This window comes from Stenella coeruleoalba (genome assembly GCF_951394435.1).
Source record: "Stenella coeruleoalba genome assembly, chromosome: 1".
Lineage (NCBI taxonomy): Eukaryota > Metazoa > Chordata > Mammalia > Artiodactyla > Delphinidae > Stenella > Stenella coeruleoalba.
Genome location: NC_137169.1, coordinates 183551447 through 183573300, shown reverse-complemented (window position 1 = coordinate 183573300; position 21854 = coordinate 183551447). Strand labels below are relative to the sequence as shown.

Sequence of the window (21854 nt, the reverse complement as noted above, 5' to 3'; positions counted from 1 at the left end):
GGTGATGACCAAAGTTGGCAGTGCAGGATGCATATTTGCCTTTCTTAGTATGTATCACTTTATCAATGAGATTTTTCTCATCAATCTGTATAAAATATAGCGCTCTCCTGTCACTCTCTCCCTTTACCTTGTTTTAGTTTTCTTCATAGAAGGTGTCACCATCTAGCCTATTATACATTGTTCATTTGCTTATTGTCTATCTTATACCCACTTGAATATAATGTCTTTGAGAACAAGTACTTCTCTATTTTGTCCATTGCTATATCTTCAGCACCAAAAAGAATTCCTGGTAGTACCCAGTATGTGCTCAATATATGTATCTTGATTGAATGATACAACCGTGTTCCTGAATTAGGTGCACTGTGTCTAAATTATGGCTCTTTATGGGTATATATCATTCAAGATACACTTGGGATATCTTTATCCAAACCCTCCCAAAATAGCTACTGGTAAATTAATGAGTTTATAAATGGAAATTATTTGACTGTTTAAATATAAGTATCCCTGGTTTATTGCTGTCAAAGGGGATGGGGAAAGGGTCAAGACTTGTTTATTTTCATAGGAATATATGGAATTTACATATTTTCCTAATGTTAATTGTTTTACACAGAGGTGTGATTTCAGAATCCCAGGATGTGCTTTTACCTCCCAAAACACTTATCTGGCCTGTTCTCTAATTCTCCATAATTTTTGTTATGGAGGCAAAGCCTTTGTCACATAATTAGAAACCTTGATAAAAAAAAAAAAGTACCCTGGAAGAGATAACATATTGACAAATTCTTATTTGTATATAAATGTCAGATATAAGGCTCTGAGGGTAGATTCTGAAGGAGAATGAAGGAAAGATCATTAAAGGAAGAAGCAAAGTCTCCCTGTATCTCCAATGAGCCCAGAGCCCAGTAAATTTCTTCCTGCTTGACCATGTAATTGAGCATAGGCAAGTCACCAGGAAGGAGTGTCACTGGTTCTCATATTTAATTCTGTGATGGGGGACACTTAAAGACCATCTGAGCATCACTTGAGGTTCTCAACTTTTACCACATCAAAAGAAAATTTCAACATATCATGAGGAGTTTCACTCCATTCATTAGAAAAACAAAAACAAATCACAAAGGCAGAGATAAGTAAAAAGAGACTCCCTAATTTCCACAAAGCAAGGAAGCCTGGCTGTTTGCACTGTATAGGAAAACAGGAGTTGAAGTTAACTCTAGAAATATTCTTCTGTCAGCTGAAAATGGGTGTTTGTTTGACCTTAAACCAGTAAACAACCCAAAATATATTCATTTCAATTTTGTATGTATTCTAAAAAATGCCCTAAGGCTCAGGACGACTGTAAACTTTAGCGTGTCTTCTAAGCAAGTACCAGGTCACTATAAAGGAAAGTGACTCAGGAGCTAAGAGGAGAAGAGAAACGAGCAAAGAAGTGACCATTCCCCTAACTCTCATTTCTCATCTATATACTTAGAAACAAAAATCGCACCCTATACTCACTCTACTGGACGCTAGCAGTATGTGAAATATGAGAATGACTTTGAGTCTGTCACAGGGAAAGGTTGTAGAAATCTGAAACTTGTGCTTATTAAAACACAGAATTAAAAGTAGATTCCTGGATCTCAGATTCCCAGGCCTATGGGAGTGCTATGCATTCCTGCCCAGAGATGTGACCTTGAATGTAGTCTTCATCAGGGCATGGGCTTGTCCATCTGGTTTACCTCTGAAGCCTCAGCTCCTAGACAACTGCTTGGCACAAGATAAGCAGTTATAAATAGGAGCTGAGGGATGACTAAAATAGAATGCATGCTTTCTTAACTCTGGAGCTTGCCTTTTGCATCAAATGCTAAGGAAAGTAAAAAAGGAGGTATATGAGACATGTTACTCACCAAACTTCGCTATACAGGGCCCACTGGCAGTCTGTAGGGGAAGAAGAAGAATTGATCAGGATGATGACAGTGTCACAACTTTCTTGATTGATTTATTTAGAGCCTCTGATTCCTGAAGCCGACTTCTTTTCCCTAGCCACATAAAGAAATCCCTCCCTCCCCCTTGTTTTGGATCTCTCAGCTTTCCTTTACAGATGGCGGGCGCCTTCCTTTACCTTTCATTACCCGGCTACCTTTTGGGTCTTCTAGGAAAAAGTTAAGAACTCCTTTTATCCACCTAATCTCTACCCACAGTGCAACTATTTGATCTTGGACTCTCCTCCTCTTGGGCTATAGAAATTTTCTATAAATAATAGTCTCTGCATCCCAGTGACTTCACAAGATGGTCCACTGGCATGTGAGAAAATAATAGAATTTCTATTTTAAATAACAAGTTAAGCTATAGAAATATTTACATTTCAGATTGATAATGTCTCCACTATTTAATATTCAGACAATCATGCATCATATACAGTGACTGAAATACCCTGAGGAGATCTCAGTTTCAAACTATTGCAACATACCACAGTTTACATGCTACAGGAATCCACCAGTGTGGTTGATTTTATAAATACAGATATTTAAACACTAAAGGCTTTAAGATACTTAGTAGTAAGGTAAGGTATACCCACACATATTGTACCATGTAAAGTTCATTTGTTTCCTTGTGGCAAAGTGCTTAAGAGACTTTTCAGGCTTAAACATGATTATCATGTTATGAAATCCTTTTATAGGATTTCTCTGGCTGCTATGCTAGGAATAAATTAAAGGGTGACAAGAGCAAAAGCAGTGAGACAAGCTAAGAGATCAGTGTAATCATCTATGCAAGAAAGCATGGTGCCTCTGACCAAGGTGCTAGCCGTGGAGATGGTGATGAGTGACTGGAAATTGAGCCAACAGGAGTTCCTGACATGGATATGGATAAGAAAATGAGAAGAGACAAAGATGACACCAAGATTTGGGGCACGAGCAATTAGAAAGATAAAACTGTTAATCACTGAAATGAGCAAGATTTAAGAGGAGTAAATTGGGGGGAAAAGAGTCATGAGTTCATTTTTAAACATGTCAAGTTTGTGATGCTTATTAGACATACAGGTAGGAGTGTCAAGAAGGTAGTTATATCTGTAAGGATGGAATTTAAGGAGTTCTGATAATAAGAGTCTTCAGCTTCTGTGTGGTGCTTAAAGATATGAGACTGTATAAGAGCATCAAGTCAGTGGGTAAAGACAGACAGGAGTACTGGGGCACTGCAATGTTTAGAGGTCAGGAAATAAGAAAGAACCCGCAAAGGAGCCTACGAAGGAAAGGCCACCTTGGTAAGGATTTTAATTATAGACCGTGGAATTTAAGTTGTCTAAGGAAGGAAGAAAAATCATGAATGGAGTGATGGGACAGCATATTTTTTAATTTTATATTTTTTATATAGCAGGTTCTTATTAGTTATCTATTTTATACATATTAGTGCATATATGTCAATCCTAATCTCCCAGTTCATCCCACCACCCTGCCCCCAACTTGGGACAATATTATTTTAATTAAAAAAAAAGAACTTTGCACTATTGAACAATGAATTTAAAATTTAGTGTCATAACACGGTAAGCACACTCAAAAATGCATTCTTCCATTTTGATCTATATTTCTTCATGAGGTGATTTTTCAGTTACGATGGTCAAAACGGCAACCATAAGGTAAATTAACCTAGACTATAACTTTTAAATTATTATATTAAAAAGTGTTAAACTAAGATTAAGAAAATAAACACATTTATCAAATTACTTTACTAAAATATTTCAATTATTTTAGAAATCTTTATATTATATATTTGCATATTATATAAATATAACATTTTGGTAAAAGCAAAATAGTTTTGCACTGTGGATAAACAACATTAAGCATATTATTTGGTTCATCCTTATAAATTTCTATTGTGTATCTTTTAATATACAGAGTATTAGAACTTGTATAAATAAAACTTACAATAAATTAGCATATATATTGGGATTGTACTCAAGAACATTTTGTTGATAGAGAGGTGCAATAGAAAAGGTTGGGAAGTCACTGTTCTAGGAGATAAATCACTGGATTCCTACAATTTCCTTTGCTCTTGCAATTATTTCATCCTTACTTTGGGATTTCTTAGAAGAGATGTTAAAATTCAATTTAGTTTAACCCATAATAGGCATGTGATAGGGACTCAACTTCAATTCTCTCACTTATAAAATGGGGGAAATAGCAGCACCTAGCCTATTGAGGTTGTTTATGGGTTTAAATGAGGTAATTCTTTTTTTTTTTTTGTGGTATGCAGCCCTCTCAACTGTTGCGGCCTCTCCTGTTGCGGAGCACAGGTTCTGGACGCGCAGGCTCAGCGGCCATGGCTCACGGGCCCAGCCGCTCAGCGTCATGTGGGATCTTCCCGGACCAGGGCATGAACCCGTGTCCCCTGCATCGGGCAGGCGGACTCTCAACCACTGCGCCACCAGGGAAGCCCTAAATGAGGTAATTCTTATAAAGGATTTTGCCCAGATATTCTGTCTTGTCCTGCTTATTATTAGTGTTTTGATAATGATGCTGATTATAATGAAGAATTAAAACTTTAAGCACCTGCATTCCCAACATTATACTAGCACTGTAAGCAAGAGAAACTAATGTCATCTGTGGTCCTCGCCTCTTAAAAAGTTTATCATCTTTCTAGAAAGACATGATTAAACACATGAAGGGATTAGATAACAATCTAAATATAAAAGAGTTCCAAAATCTGTGCCACAGGTAACATCTATGTTGTCTACTCTCATGTATAAAGAGTGTGAAGAGAAGCCTAATGCCACAGACAAATTAATTACCAGAGGCAGAAATCCTGGATACTGCAGAAATCCTGTAGGCTGCTTTCACGTCTATTTAGAACTACAGAAACCACCACTGTGCTATTCTGTCATTATTGCCACAAATGAAAATCTGTCTAATCACAAAAATCCTCTGTTTGGTAGTGAGGCATAGTCCTGGGTTGAGGAAGTGGAATAGATAAGCAAGGAATACCCATTTTGTTAAAAGTCTTTTTTAACTTTATCTTCATTGTAAAGTCATTAATAATAATGGTGTAAATATGAATCGCTACCATCCACTGAGAGCCTACCATGGGTCAGGCACTGTACTATCTCATTCATTCTTACCACAACTCCGTGAAATAACCAACACACACATTTTCAGATGAGGAAATGAGGAGAAGGATTATGTAACTAGCCCAAGGTCATGCAGCTGATGAGAGGCCAGGCTAAGATCCAAACAGAGCCTGACTCAAAAGTCTCACTCCTGCCGCTCTGTGGAGCAGTTTGTATTTCTAATTTTGGTGACGTTTGAAAGGAGTGGGTATCCACTTATAAAGAAGCATATGGGACTTTCTGTTTAGTTTAGTTAATTTATTTTTGCTTAGAAGGAGCAGTTGCTCTTGTAACCCCATTGTGATTTAAGCCCAGATTTACATACTTGGGGTAATAAATAATAATTATTTCTCCAAACCAACTCTAATCAGATCATCATTTGGAAATAGAATCTACTCTGCTTTTAAGTACAAGCACCACTTTCCCTTTGGAAAGTAGCCTTCATTTCATTGAAGCAGGGGACTCTCCTGACATTTGGTTTCTTAGAGACAATTTCTGTGAGGTTATTTTTATCTAGGGATGGACCAACTCCTTAGGCTCATAACCGATTCTTTCAGTGAAACATCTTCTGAATGAAGAGGGGGAAAAAAGAAAAAAAGAATTCTTTCAAGGAAATTTCTGTTGATTGATTTCGAAGGAGCCAACCTTCCTGTCTAACACTTTTTGGATTAGTGCCTAGAGAGGCTGGAAAGTGGGATTTTGTATATAAAAACCAGAGTGGAGACTAAAATAATGTAAATTCCAAGGTCGTGGAGCATTATGAGGAGGTGGAAGTGGCCACCTCATAATGACCCACCAGCCATTCAGTCCTCTTTTCCAAAAATACTAATCTGTGGCCAATAGGGAAAAATAAGTGCAGGCAAGTGAAAAGTGGAATACAGGAGCTAATATCATTCCACTGTCAGTCAAGCATTAGCTTTTCCCATGGGAACTAAGCCTCCCTGGCATCCTGTCAGGATAATATCCTGAAAACCTTTCAAACGTCCCCAAATTTGGTACAAACTCTGGGCTATTCCTTTAGAGGCAGAACCTTTCATGGAGAAGCTGCAATATTGTCTAGGAGAGAGAATCTGGAATTAGAGTTCAAACACAGGGGATTGATCAAATTCAGTTCTGGCAAGAAGTATCCTAGTATGAGCCCTCCTCCTTCCCTTTGCAAGAGCAGTTGTGTGCCTTTGAGAAAGGCACTTTCCTTCTCTCCCAGGCACTGGTTCCCCAGTCACACACAGGAAATGACGACACCTAGAACATATCCTGTGTGCTTCACAGTCATCTGGCTAATAGGATGTGATGTTTGGAGAAAGAAAAGGCACTTCCAGATTTAAGCTGTTGCTATTCTCACCCTTCCCCTTCTTCAGAAATCTAAACACTCAGAATTCCTGACAGACAAGTTTTTTTTCTGCTCAAAGATTAACTGTTCCAGAAAGTTCAGAGTTCTGCTTGATACATTCCTGAGACAGTGCGGATGTGATTACAAATTCCTCTGTTGTACTCACTTGTGTACAAATTAATGGGCTACTTGTGTAAAAACTTGCCCAAAGCTATACTTGCCCTAAGTTAACCTCAGCAACTATAATGTACTGCTTCCTCCTGTATCTCTTCTCAAGTGCTTTCAAATATCTGAAGTAGTAAAACCATATCTTTGAAATTTTAACTGACCAATCCCCCTTAGAAAAATGTTTCTACAGTCACTGATTTCATATCACAGCCCCTTCTGAGATGGGCATGTACTACCTTATTCTCTGCAAGGCTCAGAATCTTTAGATGTACCCAGGAATTGGCTAAATCCTAAATTAAATAAAGCATTTCTTATTTTCTTTTTGGTCAATGCTATGTAGTCAACAGTCACATTTCTACTAAGAACCTCATGTACCTACCTCCCTTCCCTTCCCTAGACCCACAACTTGGACTGGAGCTCAGTGGGAAATTCCTGATAAGCATCAGGGCCTTCCCAAATAAAGTATTTCCTCTTTCCTCCATGAAGCCTTCCCTGATCAACCTAGCCCAAAGTCATTGACCCCCTCTTGACCTCCTAAAGCATTTATGTTCTATACTGTCCTTAGCTAAGTTATTAATCACTGTATTTTATAGCTAGAAGGGACATTGTAATGAACAAATCCATTTGCCTACCACCATTTTTCAGATGAAGAAACTGAGAACCAGAAAGATTAGATACCTTTCAGATGCATACAGCTAGTTATTGAGAGACATAGAATCTGTATCTTCTTACTCCTAGTCCAGTGCCATTTCCCTCCTCAAAGATATGCTAACCATCTGTAACTTACCTTATTGTCTTTTATTATCTTTTTGTGTCTTTTTCCTCAGTAAGAGTGTAGCTTGCACCCCATTCCTTGAGGGCAAGCATCGTGTTTTACATCTTCTTATTCCACCAAGAGCAGAGTTCCAGAAAACACTCCACAGGCATCTGTCAACTGACTGATTTAACTGATCCCATCTAACTTAGTTCTGCAGCTAACATTTAGTATTTTCTACTACCTTTCATCTTAAACACTTAGATAAGCCTCAAAAGCCATATTGCCGTGACAAAATTGGAATTATATTTACATTATCTGTACCCACATGACTCTTTCTTCCAACTAGCTCTAACAGTACTGAGTGACAATGATAATAACTAGACTTATAAAAGAAAAAAGGAGTATAATAAATAGCAACCTTAGGTACTGTTGTCTCCTTACCTTGAGTGGAAGAAAAGTAAAGATTAGTGTACTGAAGGAGCAAAGTAATAGCAAAATAACTATTGTTGAGTAGAGTAGCCATTTCTTCCAGGATGGTCTCTGTGCTCCTTGAGGACTTGAATGGCCTAAAGGCATAATCTCCACGTGGCTCAAACTCATTCTTTGCAGGAATGAGAGCTGTGGAAAACAAACATTCACAAGTGATGAGCACAGTCAGTTTTGTAGTATTATGGTAATTAGTAGTGGGTGTAAGAGGCGGGGTTTTCCTTCTGATTCTGTGTGTTGGAAAATGATACTCACAGGCTAAGTGCTGAATCTCATTTGGCACCAGGCCAAATGCACTGAAAGGAACAGAGGGCTAAAAGCCAACACAAACACAGAGGACAAAATACAAAACAAAACAAGAGAAGTTAAGAGGGGGGAGAAAAAATTATTTCCTGACGCAAGAGGAACTATGGAACTGTGCAGTATTACAAATTATTCCAGATAAGAAAAAATAAAGTTCAAGATTAAGCCCTATCATACTCCAAATATCATATATGTGTGAGGCAGTAGATCAGGGAGCTAGGGAGACTGGAATGCATGGTTTGGAAAAAACAGTTCCATCAATTTCTAGTGTATAAAATGTGTTCATTCTGAGTGTGTTTCGTGTTTGGTAATTGCAATCATTGTTGCTTTTGTTGTGGTCATCCATTTACAGTGCTTGGTGTCAGTTTATTTATCTCTTGTAAAAATAAAATACAGTGTGTGTGAAAAAAAAAAGTGTGTTCGTTCTGAGATGGTCTCTAGAAAACACCAAGTGTATTACTAGAATTTAATTTTTAAAATATGTCAATACGAGAAGCTTAATTCTTTTATGTCTCACCATTTAAAAACTCTGAAAATTCAATGCTGGCATCAAATAGAAATTAAGTTATCATACAAAAGGACATATTCTTGCACCCTGTCCTCCAGTCTGAGCTTACATTCTATTCCAAAAACCTTGAGTTTTCTTCCTGGCACCAAAAATACCAATTTACTACAAAATTGAGGAAGTTCCCTGGTTCTCTGTACCTCAGTCTTTCCATTTGTTAAATGGAATGCCTACCTTTTCTTTTTACCCAGTGCCAGAATCATGTTCTAGAAAGAACACGGACTTTTAAATCAGACAGACCTGAGAGGGGGGGTCTGGTGTTGCCCAGCCCTTATCTGCTCAGTGGCCTGCAGCATGTTACTTGACTCCTTTGTTTCCTTCCTCGTAAATGGAGAAAATTTCCACTTCATAAGGCTTTTTCGAGAATGAAATAGATGTGAACGTTTGGCTCATAAGAAGTGTTCCATAAGTGTTTCTCTCTTCTCCACCCTTCTGAGAGACGTTAAGACTGAATCAATTATGAAATTCTAGAAAAGAATGATTTTTTTAACATTTGCCACAGGGTATAACTCAACTGAAGTTCATTTAAATAAAAGGAGGTAAAATGAAAGTATTTTGAAGAAGAAATTTCTCATCTAAGAGAGAATCAAAGATGTTTTAAATTAGGGAAAAAGCCTAGAGATTGAACATCCTCATTTCTGAAAGAGGACGCTAAGGATAATAGAAGTTGAGAGGTGTATCACACCACTAATGACTGGGTAACAGTGGAGTGGGGACCTGAGCCCAGGGATACTGTCTTTTAACCCAATCATCTTTTTTTTTTTTTTTTTTTAGTACCACACTAATTGTAACAATATTTCTCACTGAGTTGTCAGATTTAACATGGCTCTATTTTATCTTGATCAATAAAGTATCTCTGAAGAAAAGTCACTGAGTCACACGGGAATAATTTTTTAATACAACCATGTTTTGTGGCTCTCTCCTAGATGCTGTGATGCAGAGGTTAACAGCAAAATGACTCCAGAAGAGTGATGCATTCTACCTACAACTCTTCCCTTGTATCATGTCTGAAATGCATACGCACCAGCACAGAATTTAAAACTGATTACTGAAAAGTCAGACTATTTCCTCTGTGTTTCTCATTTGTTCCTTCTCCTAATTCCTCTCCAAATTTTAGATGCAAGTGCCTCTGCTTGCTCAATTCAGTAAATATTTATTTAAATAAGGAACTGTTCCAAATAAAGTCCAGTTCCTTCTTCTGCCCTTAACTAAGATTAGGCTCTGGAATATCCTGTTTAATTAGTTTAACCTTCTGAACATATCTTTAAAAAGATGACATGCTTATCTCCAGAAGAATACATTCCAAGCACAAGGAACTATATTCAATATCTTGTAATAACCCATAATGGAAGAGAATGTTAAAAGAAGAACATAAATATTTGTATATATATGTATAACTGAACCACTGTACTGTGAGAGAGCATTAGATAGACACTGGATTCCTCCAAAATCAGGTCTGCAGTCCCTGCCACGTTCCCCTTATACACTATTTACCATGACTTTATGCTTGTGATAGTGTATGGCATGGCATATTCAGTGAAAAATGTTCAGTGTGTCAGAACTCAGGAGCACTACACAGCCGATTTTGCCTACTCTAGATATCAGAGTATTTGTTGTTGGAACAAATAAGGCCCAGGTGGCCTGAAGATACATACATAAATGGATGATAGGTAAGAGGAAATAGACAGACATAATACATAAATATGGTTTTAAACTTGGAATTTTATGAAGGCAACAACAGTCTGTGTTAAGATTAATAAATGCCTACTCTGTAAAGAGAATTGTGTAAGCTCTATACATAAATAGATATATACATACACATATAAATATATATTTACATACATATACATATTTACATATTATATGTACAATAAATTCTAAAAGTTATATGGAGACATATAACTCTCCAGATCATTTTCTCTAAGGAACTAATAACAACTCTAACCAGGGTGGTCTAGGAAACAGTTTGAATTAAAATTATGTTTTTCTTCCACGACTTGGGGATCCTCTTCTATACCCTAAATTCTCTTGTTCTGTGCTGTTTTTGCATGTCCATTTTTTGCGAGCCCTTCCCAAATTCTTCATTGTTTGTCTATGTTTTACTGAATCTAGTACAGTCTTTAAGCAACAAGTCTATTGACAAATTTCCATGGAAGCCTTCCTGTTCCAGGCACCTGCCTTACCACTAATCTCTGAGAAAGGCTGTGTGGGGCTGTATGTCCCTGTCTAGCCGGAGTTCTCTCTGTGAGTGGCTTCTTGTTGTCTTGGGGAGGTGTGGGGGGCTGTCCTCTCTGGCCTAACCATTATTGTGTCAGTATCCCGGCCATGGAAGGAGCATCTTAAACACATTTTGCTGGGAAGGATTACTTCCTGCTTGGAATCTGGACTGAAAATAGATTTTCCGTTATGCAACATGGCATAACACTTCCTAATTAAAACCATCAAACATCACCCTAGAAGCCGTAATGACAGGGATTTGCTATTAAAGCATATCTTGCCCAATATCAAATGGATCGCCAGAGAACTATATTTCACCTATCAACCAAATTAAATACGAGGGTCTTAATATTCCTGAGATTAAGCATCTCCCAAATCTCCTGGATTTCCTTGGGTAGCCCTGGCAGATGGGGATGGGAGAGGTATTTTTCCCTTTATGATTCAACTTGTTTTCCTCATTTGACAAACTACCACACATGAGCTCCACCAGTGGAGAACAATCAGCACATTCACTGTATTTGACACCCAACTGTGACATGGGTTCATACAGAAATCTGGGAGACACTCTCTTCTGGTTTTCCATTTTTAGTACTGGTCTTAACACCATCCAATTTAGATACTCTGGCTCATGGCTAGATTGGTTGGTTTGGGCACTGAGAACCGACATGAGTAAAGAAAGTTTTGGTTTTTCTACATGAAATGATTCCAAAATATAGCAAAAGAACGTTACCCCCTTGCTCATTTAGAAAATATTACTGACTGCCTTCTATGTACCAAGTATGTAAAGAACTTAAGTACTAATAGAAAAGGGCCAGTCCATATCTTCAAATTTCTTATCACTTTTGGTTTGGTTTGGTTTGGTTTTTAAAGGTAACTAGGGAAAGAGACAAATATACAAAGCAATATGAGGAGAAGTGTGTAATAGGACAAGAACCAAATACCTGACCTCACTTGGGTTAAGGGGAAGTTTTATAAAGGAGGCGATGACTAGGCTGATATATACGTCTAAAAAGACGTTACCAGGTGAAAAAAACCTCATAATATCCCACTCCCCTAAGCTAATCAATTTGTATAAATTTACTAATATGATATATATTGATAATATATATTTATATATTATGCTATCAGCAAATTATGTATGCTATATATAGTACAATGTGTGTGTATATATATATATATATATATATATATATATAGTGTGTGTGTGTAGTCTTACAGTGTTTTCAGGCACTTTACTTGGCAATGGAGAAATCAGGAGTATGACAGGACCTCTGATCTTAAGGAATCCATTGTCTGGTAATTGCTGGTTCTCTTACATTTGAGTCTTCTAAACTTGCATTGAAAACATGTTTCAATTTCAAGACAAGTTTCACTTATTTCTCTTTTCTTTTTTCTGTATGATTTTATGTAACTTTCCCAATCTCCTAAATGCGAATTGCCAAGGCATCTGGAGTTGTTCAGGCCAAGATACTTGTCTATCTGGTTTGAGGACTCCAGCCCCGAATGGATGTCTCACTATAAAGAGGAAATCTCAGGCTGGTATGCCAATGGAAAAAATGCTGAATCACAGACAACACTGTGGAATGCTGCTTGATGAAATGGTGCCAGCTGAAGGTAGCAAGCAACTTCCATTAGCTAAATAAAGAATAAACAACCCTGAAGAGGAAGCTATGAATATTATGGAAAGATAAGGCCTAACGTATTTCAGGTCTTTCATCACCCAGCAAGCCTAAGGGAAATCTCTTTGGCTGAAAGTAAGAATATTCTCCACCCAACACATACACGGCCTCTTACATCCTCTCATGGTCCCTCATCTCATGAATTCCTAGATTTTGTCATGTACCGGCTGCTCTGATGGCAACACCACTGAGTGTTGATTTCAAATGTAAACCATAAAAAAAAGAAGATAGAAAATTATAAAGAGTAAAAACAAGAAAAATATATATTAAAAGCCTATTCTCTTCCAGTCACTGTGTTTAAAGTTTCACATGCATTATTAGGTTTATTTAATCTTCACAACATTAGAAAGTAGCCCTTATTAGTCCCATTTTACAGATGAGAAAATTGAGGTTAAGAGATGTTTAAGAACCAAAGTCACAAAACTACTAAAATTCAAATCCAAATCTGTCTAACTCTAAACCCTATTTTTTCCATTCTGTCTTGATGCATTAATAAGTACCTGAACATGGCTTTAGTAGGCGAAGAATTTTAAAATGAGAAACAATTTACAATGTTAAGGATCCTTATGTGCTCCATTTCTGAATATGATATCTACTAATATATCTTTTGAAGAAAAAGCTCTTACTAGATAGTACTATCTTTTTCAAACAGGCATAATTCTTTGCTTTGTCTTTGTCATGCTTTGTCATTTCAAATTCTTCTTTTTATTCCCTCTTAATCTCAAAATGACTCAGGTTTCCAGACAGAGCCAGAGTTGAAATCAAATTTTAAATTAGGATAAAGACAGTACTTGCTATTTCCAGTTCCAAAACTATTTCCAGCCAAAAAATTTCCTTAAGCAATTTTTCTTAGCAAAAAAGAGAAAAAGAAACCCTTTATACTTTAATACTGTATATATAGCAAGCATTTACTTTAAATTTTATCCATATTAGTTTAAGGAAGAGAGTAATAGTAAAATTTGTGGGCAAATACAGAGTCAGAGAGAGTATTAATTAAAAGAGAAATTTAGAGCCAAGTAGAATTGTGGGAACCCAAAGGACGGGTTAGTTGTGGTAGTTTAAACATAGAAGAAAATAGAGGTCCTAGAAGGCTTAAAGGGAAGATAGGACAGTAACTGTGGTAAAGATGACAGATGATTTCAACAATCATTAGTCATTCATGAATATGCTGAAAACACAAAGACTGGTGTGAAGATTCTTCTGATAGTAACAATGTTGACAGCAATCACAGCATCAACAACAGCTAACCTTGTTTGAGCACCTTCTGTCTTTTAAGTAGGAGTTGATCAGCCCATAATAAAGACTTGACCATGCTGATATGAAGTCAACCAAGTTGTAAGACCTTTTTAGGTTCAGAGTAGGAAATATGCAAATTCACCATCAATTTGTATTTATATGAACACATTAAGTATGCGGTTTGCAAGTGAATGGAGGGACAAGAAAACTTAATGGTATGGACTTTTGAAATGAATGAGCTAAGGAAGGGAGAAATGGTTCCTGGCTTTTCCAAGTCCATCCTGCCTTTGTCTACCTCAGTCTCATATAGTGGCTTGAAGCTCGTGGACATGGGGAGGCAAGAACTTCCCAGCTTATATTGCTCTGCAGTGTTTTGAGGTAGGAGAAAGAGCTTTAGGAAAGCACCTAAATTTTCCCATTATTACTCTCATCCTTAAATTAATATGAAGGATAAAATTTTAAATAAATGCACACACATATTATAGTTCTATTCATTTCCAATCACATAATAAAGTAGCCAGATTCCTTAAGTATATATTTAGTTGCTTATTTCACACACAAAGAAAATGGCAGAATATTTGGACGCTTCTGAATCTAAAGTTGAAACCAAGCAGAACCCTGTGCACACCTGCACCCCCACCCCGCCCCTCCCCTCTATGTCCCCTACCTTTTGTTTGTAGAAAAGTTGAAATCTCCCAGGCCTCCCTGAGTCACAATTGAGCAGGCTCAAGCAGTTAATGATTAGGACAATAGAGTTGTAACATGGAGGAGCCAATTTCGACTCCATGTTTCATCTGTTTCTTTGACTTTAACCTTCACTTTTAGTTGCTTTTGTTATTATAATCATACATAATGGCCTTCCCTCGGGGGAACCCTACCCACCTGTGGGTAACTGCAAGAAAGAAGAAATTAACACATCCCCTCCCTGAGGATGGCCATTCCAGGAGATGTTTTGCAAGACTGATGGCCCTTTTTACTCTTCTTCCCCGGCTCTCCCTCTCTATTGTGCCTTTTTTACTTTACTTCTCTGATTCTATAAAAAACTGACCCCAATAAGATGTTTTTTTGGGGACCCTAATCCGCCATCTTCTTGGTCTGCTGGCTTTCCGAATAAAGTCGTATTCCTTGCCTCAACACCTCGTCTGCCAATTTATTGGCCTGTCGTGAGGCGAGCAGAGTGAGCTTGGACTCAGAGTCACAGACTCTTTCAGTGCCTGATGCACATTCCTGAGTTGTTTTACAGATACTATAACTGCCACCAGAGGAAAAAGCTAACTGCACATTAACCAGACTGTAACCATGACATAAACTGCTCCATCTTGAGCAGTACTGAATCTATGGCTAGCACAATTCCAAGAACTGGCCTCAAGAGAATGGGATTAACACTATTGCTCATAATAATCTATATCTTTGTGGGCATCAAAATAATTGTAGCTTGCTTTGCCCATATATGTAAACAGGCAACTAAAACTGTCAACAAAGAGATGCTACAAATACATGTTTACTTCTTCCACTCTAAGAATACAAAGCCCTATGTCAGCATGAAGAAGTTACAGAAGACAGACCTTTGCCCATAATTCCATAGAAATGGAATGATGTCTGACAGTGGGGATTTGTAAGCAGCTTGTTGCAGGAAAGAGCTCTTTGCAGGAAAGAGCTCTCTGCAGGAGATCCCTTTTGTCTTGTCACTTTAGCAAAGCTATATTTTAACTAACCTCTGACCTAAGCACATCTTTCAGATCTTTTGATCACACAAAGCCTTGTCTAACCTGTTGGTTCTTTCCTTAGATCAAAGAAACAGAAGTGAAGAATAAGTAATTAACAGATGACGAGATCTTTTCTCCAGCTTCCCGTTCAGTAATCTCATGAACAAACTGTGTGAACAAGATAGCATCTATAGAAAGATCACAAGGAGTCAACAGGCCTGCACCCAGTGGGAGATGGTGATGAATCTGACCCTCTATCTCAATGATTAACTGAGATTACTTCCCCTTTTTCCCTTTAAAAACTTTCATGGCCAAACAGAATCTTCAGAGTTGGTCCTAGGACATGAGTCCACCTTCTCCTCAGATTGCTGGCCTTCTGATTAAAACAACCTCTCCATTCCTACCAGCACTTGTCTCGTAAGTATTGATTTTTGAGCAGCAAGCACCAGACCTGAGTTTGGTAACAAAATGTGAGTGTACAGATGGTATCTTTGGGATGTTCTTTTGTCATCTTGTAATCCTAGAATGTAAAAGCTGGAAAGGATTACTTTAACTCCCTCAATTTTCCATTGAGGGAACTGTGGACACAGAGAGAGCCTACTTAAGACTCTTGATGAACTACTACTATTTCTCAAAGTACTTAAATACCTAATTAGAAAATATTGAAGTGCTATTTCTGGTCCAAGATGTTGATATAGGAGGCTCCTGAACTCTCCTCTTCCCACAGACACACAAAATACACAACTACCATGAAACAATTCCCTCTTAAAGAAATTCGAAAACTAGCTAAGCAACTCCTACATATTGGATGAATGAGAAAAAAAACCCACGTTGAAACTGGTAGGAAAGGCTGAGACACAGTCTCACCATAAACCCCATCCCCAGTATAGCACCATACCACTGGGAGGGAATCCCCAACTCTCAGTTTCTCCATGAGGAGCAAAGGATTTGGACTCCCTATCTAGCACCCCAACTTTTAAGACTCCCACCTGAGGAGTGGGCCCCCAAAGCACCTAGCTCTGAAAGCCAGTGGGGCTTGCACCTATGAGACCCACAAGACTACAGCAAACAAAGAAAATAGTTTTTAACAGGTTCTAGAGGACTCTAGTGGCTATCCCCTCTGGGTTTATCAGAAACAGACAAAAAAATGCCCAACTTCTAGTCTTTCCTTGAAAAAGACCTATTTACATATATTAAAAGCTGCTGCCTGAGGACCAGGCCTCTCTTTTAGCACACATCTAGGGGCTAAATGCCATTCTCCCCAGAGACTAGGGAAGCATCGGAGGACTTCCCCACCTTGTCTCTCTAGCTTGCTCCAAATTGTTAATATCTCCCAGAAAGGAGGTTGTACACACATCTTTAGTTTTAGCTGCTGCTACATAAGAGACAAGCCCCTAGATCACCTGGCTCTGATAGCCAATGGGGCTTGCCTGTGAAATTCCCATAGGACTGTAGCAAACAAAGAAAACAGTTCTGCTCACAGGGCTCAGCACAGAGTGAGCAGGCAAAAAAAAAAAAAAAAAAAATGCCCATCTCCCAGGCTTCCCCTGAAAAGGGTCTATGTGAATACTTTAAAAGCTGCTGCCTGAGGATCAAACTTTTAAGTAACACACATCTAAGGACTGACAGATTTTCCCTGGAGGCCAGGGAAACCTATTGACATACCCTGCCCTCTCCCTCTTGCTCACACTAAGCCACTAATATCACCCTGGAAGAAGCTTGTACACATGTCTGGTGCCCCAGCTTTGGCAGCTGCCACCCAAGAAATAAGCCTCTGGGTCACTGACTCTCACAGTCAATGGATCTTGCATTCCCAAGTCCCACAGGACCGTATCCTGTGGGAGAGCACTAAAGCAGTGCTTAGTGGGTATAGGAGCCCCACCCACCCCCGATTCTATATACCACCCCCGATTCTATATACCGGGGCCAAATGCAGAAGGAGGAGGCAAAAGTTCCCATCTCCCAGTTTAATCCCTGGAAGGGGCCTAACTACATACTTTCCGAGAAGCTGCCTGAAGGTCCAGCTTTCAATCAACCTGAATCTAGGTGCTGATGCAATCCTCCTTTTGGGACACTGACAGGTCTTAGCACACCCTCAATTACAGGGAGGCCCAAAGACAAAGAACATGCCTTGGACAATCAGAAAAGTTTGAGAGATAAGCAAGAGCTCAGGCTGGGCTGACTGACAAGGTTCATCGTACATGAGACCACTCTGTCAAGACTGGGAGAGGTGGCTGTTTTATCTAATGTGCAGAAATCAACACAGAGAATCAAGGAAAATTAAGAAACAGAGGAATATGTTACAAAAAATAACAAGATAAAATCCAGAAACAGATCTTAATGAAATAGAGACATGATTTACATGATAGAGAGTTCAAAAATAGCAGTCATAAAGAAGCTAACCAAAGCCAGGAGAACAATCCATGAATAAAGTGAAAACTGCCGTAAAGAGAGAGAAAATATTAAAAAGTATCAAAGAGAAATCACACAGTTGAAGAATGAAATAACTGAACTGAAAAATTCTATACAGGGGTAGACTAGTTCAGGTAGAAGGAAGGATTAGTGAAATGAAGATGACACAGTGGAATTCATCCAATCAGAGAAGCAAAATGAAAAAGAATGAAGATAGCTTAAGGGATTAATGATATAACATCACACTGACCAATATACACAGTATAGGGGCCCCAGAAGGAGATGAGGGAAGGAAGGACAGAAAGCTTATTCAAAGGAATAACAGCTAAAAACTTCCCTGATCTGGGGAAAGAAACAAACATACAGATGCCGAAGGCCGAGAGACTTCCAAATACGATGAATTCAAACAGACCCACACTAAGCACATTATAATTAAATCACCAAAAGTTAAAGACAAGGAAAGAAAAGACAAAGACAAAGTTCAAGAAAAAAAACAACTTGTTGAGTATGGATTCTGGGAGAAGGGGAAGATGGCGGGAGAGTAAGACGCGGAGATCACCTTCCTCCCCACAGATACACCAGAAATATATCTACACGTGGAACAACTCCACAACAGCTACTGAACGCTGGCAGAAGACCTCAGACCTCCCAAAAGGCAAGAAACTCCCCACGTACCTGGGTAGGGCAAAAGAAAAAAGAATAAACAGAGACAAAAGAATAGGGACGGGATCTGCACCAGTGGGAGGGAGCCGTGAGGGAGGAAAGGTTTCCACACACTAGGAAGTCCCTTTGCGGGTGGAGACTGCGGGTGGCGGAGGGGGAAGCTTCGGAGCCACAGAGGAGAGCGCAGCCACAGGGGTGCGGAGTGCAAAGCAAAGAGATTCCAGCACAGAGGATCGGTGCCAGCCAGCACTCACCAGCCCAAGAGGCTTGTCTGCTCACCCGCCGGGGCGGGCGGGGCTGGGAGCTGAGGCTTGGGCTTCGGTCAGAGCGCAGGGAGAGGACTGGGGTTGGCGGCGTGAACACAGCCTGCAGGGGGTTAGTGCACCACGGCTAGCCGGGAGGGAGTCCAGGAAAAAGTCTGGAGCTGCTGAAAAGGCAAGAGACTTTTTCTTCCCTCTTTGTTTCCTGGTGCGTGAGGAGAGGGGATTAAGAGCGCTGCTTAAAGGAGCTCCAGAGACAGGCGCGAGCCGCAGCTTAAAGCGTGGACCCCAGAGACGGGCATGAGACGCTAAGGCTGCTGCTGCCGCCACCAAGAAGCCTGTGTGCGAGCACAGATCACTATCCACACCTCCCCTCCCGGGAGCCTGTGCAGCCTGCCACTGCCCGGGTCCCGTCATCCAGGGACAACTCCCCCAGGAGAATGCACGGCGTGCCTCAGGCTGGTGCAATGTCACGACGGCCTCTGCCGCCGCAGGCCTGCCCCACACTCTGTGCTCCCCCCCCTCCCCGGCCTGAGTGAGCCAGAGTCCCTGAAGCAACTGCTCCTTTAACCCTGTCCTGTCTGAGCGAAGAACAGACGCCCTCCGGCGACCTACACGTAGAGGCGGGGCCAAATCCAAAGCTGAGCCCCAGGAGCTGTGAGAACAAAGAAGAGAAAGGGAAATCCCTCTCAGCAGCCTCAGAAGCAGTGAATTAAAGCTCCACAATCAACTTGATGTACCCTGCATCTGTGGAATACATGAATAGACAATGAATCATCCCAAATTGAGGAGGCAGACTTTGAGAGCAAGATTTATGACTTTTTCCCCTTTTCCTCTTTTTGTGAGTTTGTATGTGTATGCTTCTGTGTGAGATTTTGTCTGTATAGCTTTGCTTCCACCATTTGTCCTAGGGTTCTATCCGTCCGTTTTTCTTTTTTTAAATTTTTTTCTTAATATTTTTTAGTTTAATAACTTTATTATATTTTATCTTACTTTATTTTATTTTACTTTATCTTCTTTCTTTCTTTCTTTTTTCCTTCCTTCCCTCCTTCCTTCCTTCCTACTTCGCTCCCTTCTTTCTCTTCCTTCCTTCCTTCCTTCCTTCCTTTCTTCCTTTCTTCTACTTATTCTTTCTTTCTACTTTTTCTCCCTTTTATTCTGAGCCATGTGGAGGAAAGGCTCTTGGTGCTCCAGCCAGGAGTCAGTGCTGTGCCTCTGAGGGGGGAGAGCCAACTTCAGGACACTGGTCCACAAGAGACCTCCCAGCTCCACATAATATCAAACGGTGAAAATCTCCCAGAGATCTCCATCTCAACACCAGTACCCAGCTTCACTCAACGACCAGCAAGCTACAGTGCTGGACAACCTATGCCAAACAACTAGCAAAACAGGAACACAACCCCACCCATTAGCAGAGAGGCTGCCTAAAATCATAATAAGTCCACAGACACCCCAAAACACACCAGCAGACGTGGACCTGCCTATCCAGAAAGACAAGATCCAGCCTCATCCACCAGAACACAGGCACTAGTCCCCTCTACCAGGAAGCCTACACAACCCACTGAACCAACCTTAGCCATTGGGGACACCAAAAACAACAGGAACTACGAACCTGCAGCCTGCAAAAAGGAGACCCCAAACACAGTAAGATAAGCAAAATGAGAAGACAGAAAAACACACAGCAGATGAAGGAGCAAGACAAAAACCCACCAGACCTAACAAATGAAGAGGAAATAGGCAGTCTACCTGAAAAAGAATTCAGAATAATGATAGTAAAGATGATCCAAAATCTTGGAAATAGAATACAGAAAATTCAAGAAACATTTAACAAGGACCTAGAAGAACTACAGATGAAACAAACAACGATGAACAACACAATAAATGAAATTAAAAATACTCTAGATGGAATCAATAGCAGAATAACAGAGGCAGAAGAACAGATAAGTGACCTGGAGGATAAAATAGTGGAAATAACTACTGCAGAGCAGAATAAAAAAAAAGAATGAAAAGAACTGAGGACAGTCTCAGAGACCTCTGGGACAACATTAAACGCACCAACATTCGAATTATAGGGGTTCCAGAAGAAGAAGAGAAAAAGAAAGGGACTGAGAAAATATTTGAAGAGATTATAGTTGAAAACTTCCCTAATATGGGAAAGGAAATAGTTAATCAAGTCCAGGAAGCACAGAGAGTCCCATACAGGATAAATCCAAGGAGAAATACACCAAGACGCATATTAATCAAACTGTCAAAAATTAAATACAAAGAAAACATATTAAAAGCAGCAAGGGAAAAACAACAAATAACACACAAGGGAATCCCCATAAGGTTAACAGCTGATCTTTCAGCAGAAACTCTGTAAGCCAGAAGGGACTGGCAGGACATATTTAAACTGATGAAGGGGAAAAACCTGCAACCAAGATTACTCTACCCAGCAAGGATCTCATTCAGATTTGATGGAGAAATTAAAACCTTTACAGACAAGCAAAAGCTGACAGACTTCAGCACCACCAAACCAGCTTTACAACAAATGCTAAAGGAACTTCTCTAGGCAAGAAACACAAGAGAAGGAAAAGACCTACAATAACGAACACAAAACAATTAAGAAAATGGGAATAGGAACATACATATCGATAACTACCTTAAATGTAAATGGATTAAATGGTCCAACCAAAAGACACAGATTGGCTGAATGGATACAAAAACAAGACCCATATATATGCTGTCTACAAGAGACCCACTTCAGACCTAGAGACACATACAGACTGAAAGTAAGGGGATGGAAAAAGATATTCCATGCAAATGGAAATCAAAAGAAAGCTGGAGTAGCAATTCTCATATCAGACAAAATAGACTTTCAAATAAATACTATTAGAAGAGACAAAGAAGGACACTACATAATGATGAAGTGATCAATCCAAGAAGAAGATATAACAATTGTAAATATTTATGCACCCAACATAGGAGCACCTCAATACATAAGGCAAATGCTAACAAC

The 21854-nt window shown here is 39.4% G+C and overlaps 1 protein-coding gene and 1 long non-coding RNA gene across 4 annotated transcripts in view; one reads left to right on the top strand and one right to left on the bottom strand.

Moving 5' to 3' along the window:
* LOC307182846 overlaps positions 1–4466 on the top strand; it is a 251859-nt gene extending 247393 nt beyond the window's left edge. Inside the window, exon 3 of the long non-coding RNA XR_013827275.1 lies at positions 4225–4466. This is a non-coding gene — a long non-coding RNA (uncharacterized lncRNA). The remainder of the gene's footprint in view (positions 1–4224) is intronic.
* TNFSF18 (TNF superfamily member 18) overlaps positions 1–21854 on the bottom strand; it is an 87192-nt gene that overhangs the window by 4267 nt on the left and 61071 nt on the right. For all 3 annotated transcript variants that reach the window (XM_079914420.1, XM_079914422.1, XM_079914421.1), the window contains 2 exons: positions 7771–7947; positions 1881–1911 (listed from right to left, as the gene is read on the bottom strand). In XM_079914420.1, coding sequence (XP_079770546.1) covers positions 1881–1911; positions 7771–7947 — 208 coding nt within the window. The remainder of the gene's footprint in view (positions 1–1880; positions 1912–7770; positions 7948–21854) is intronic.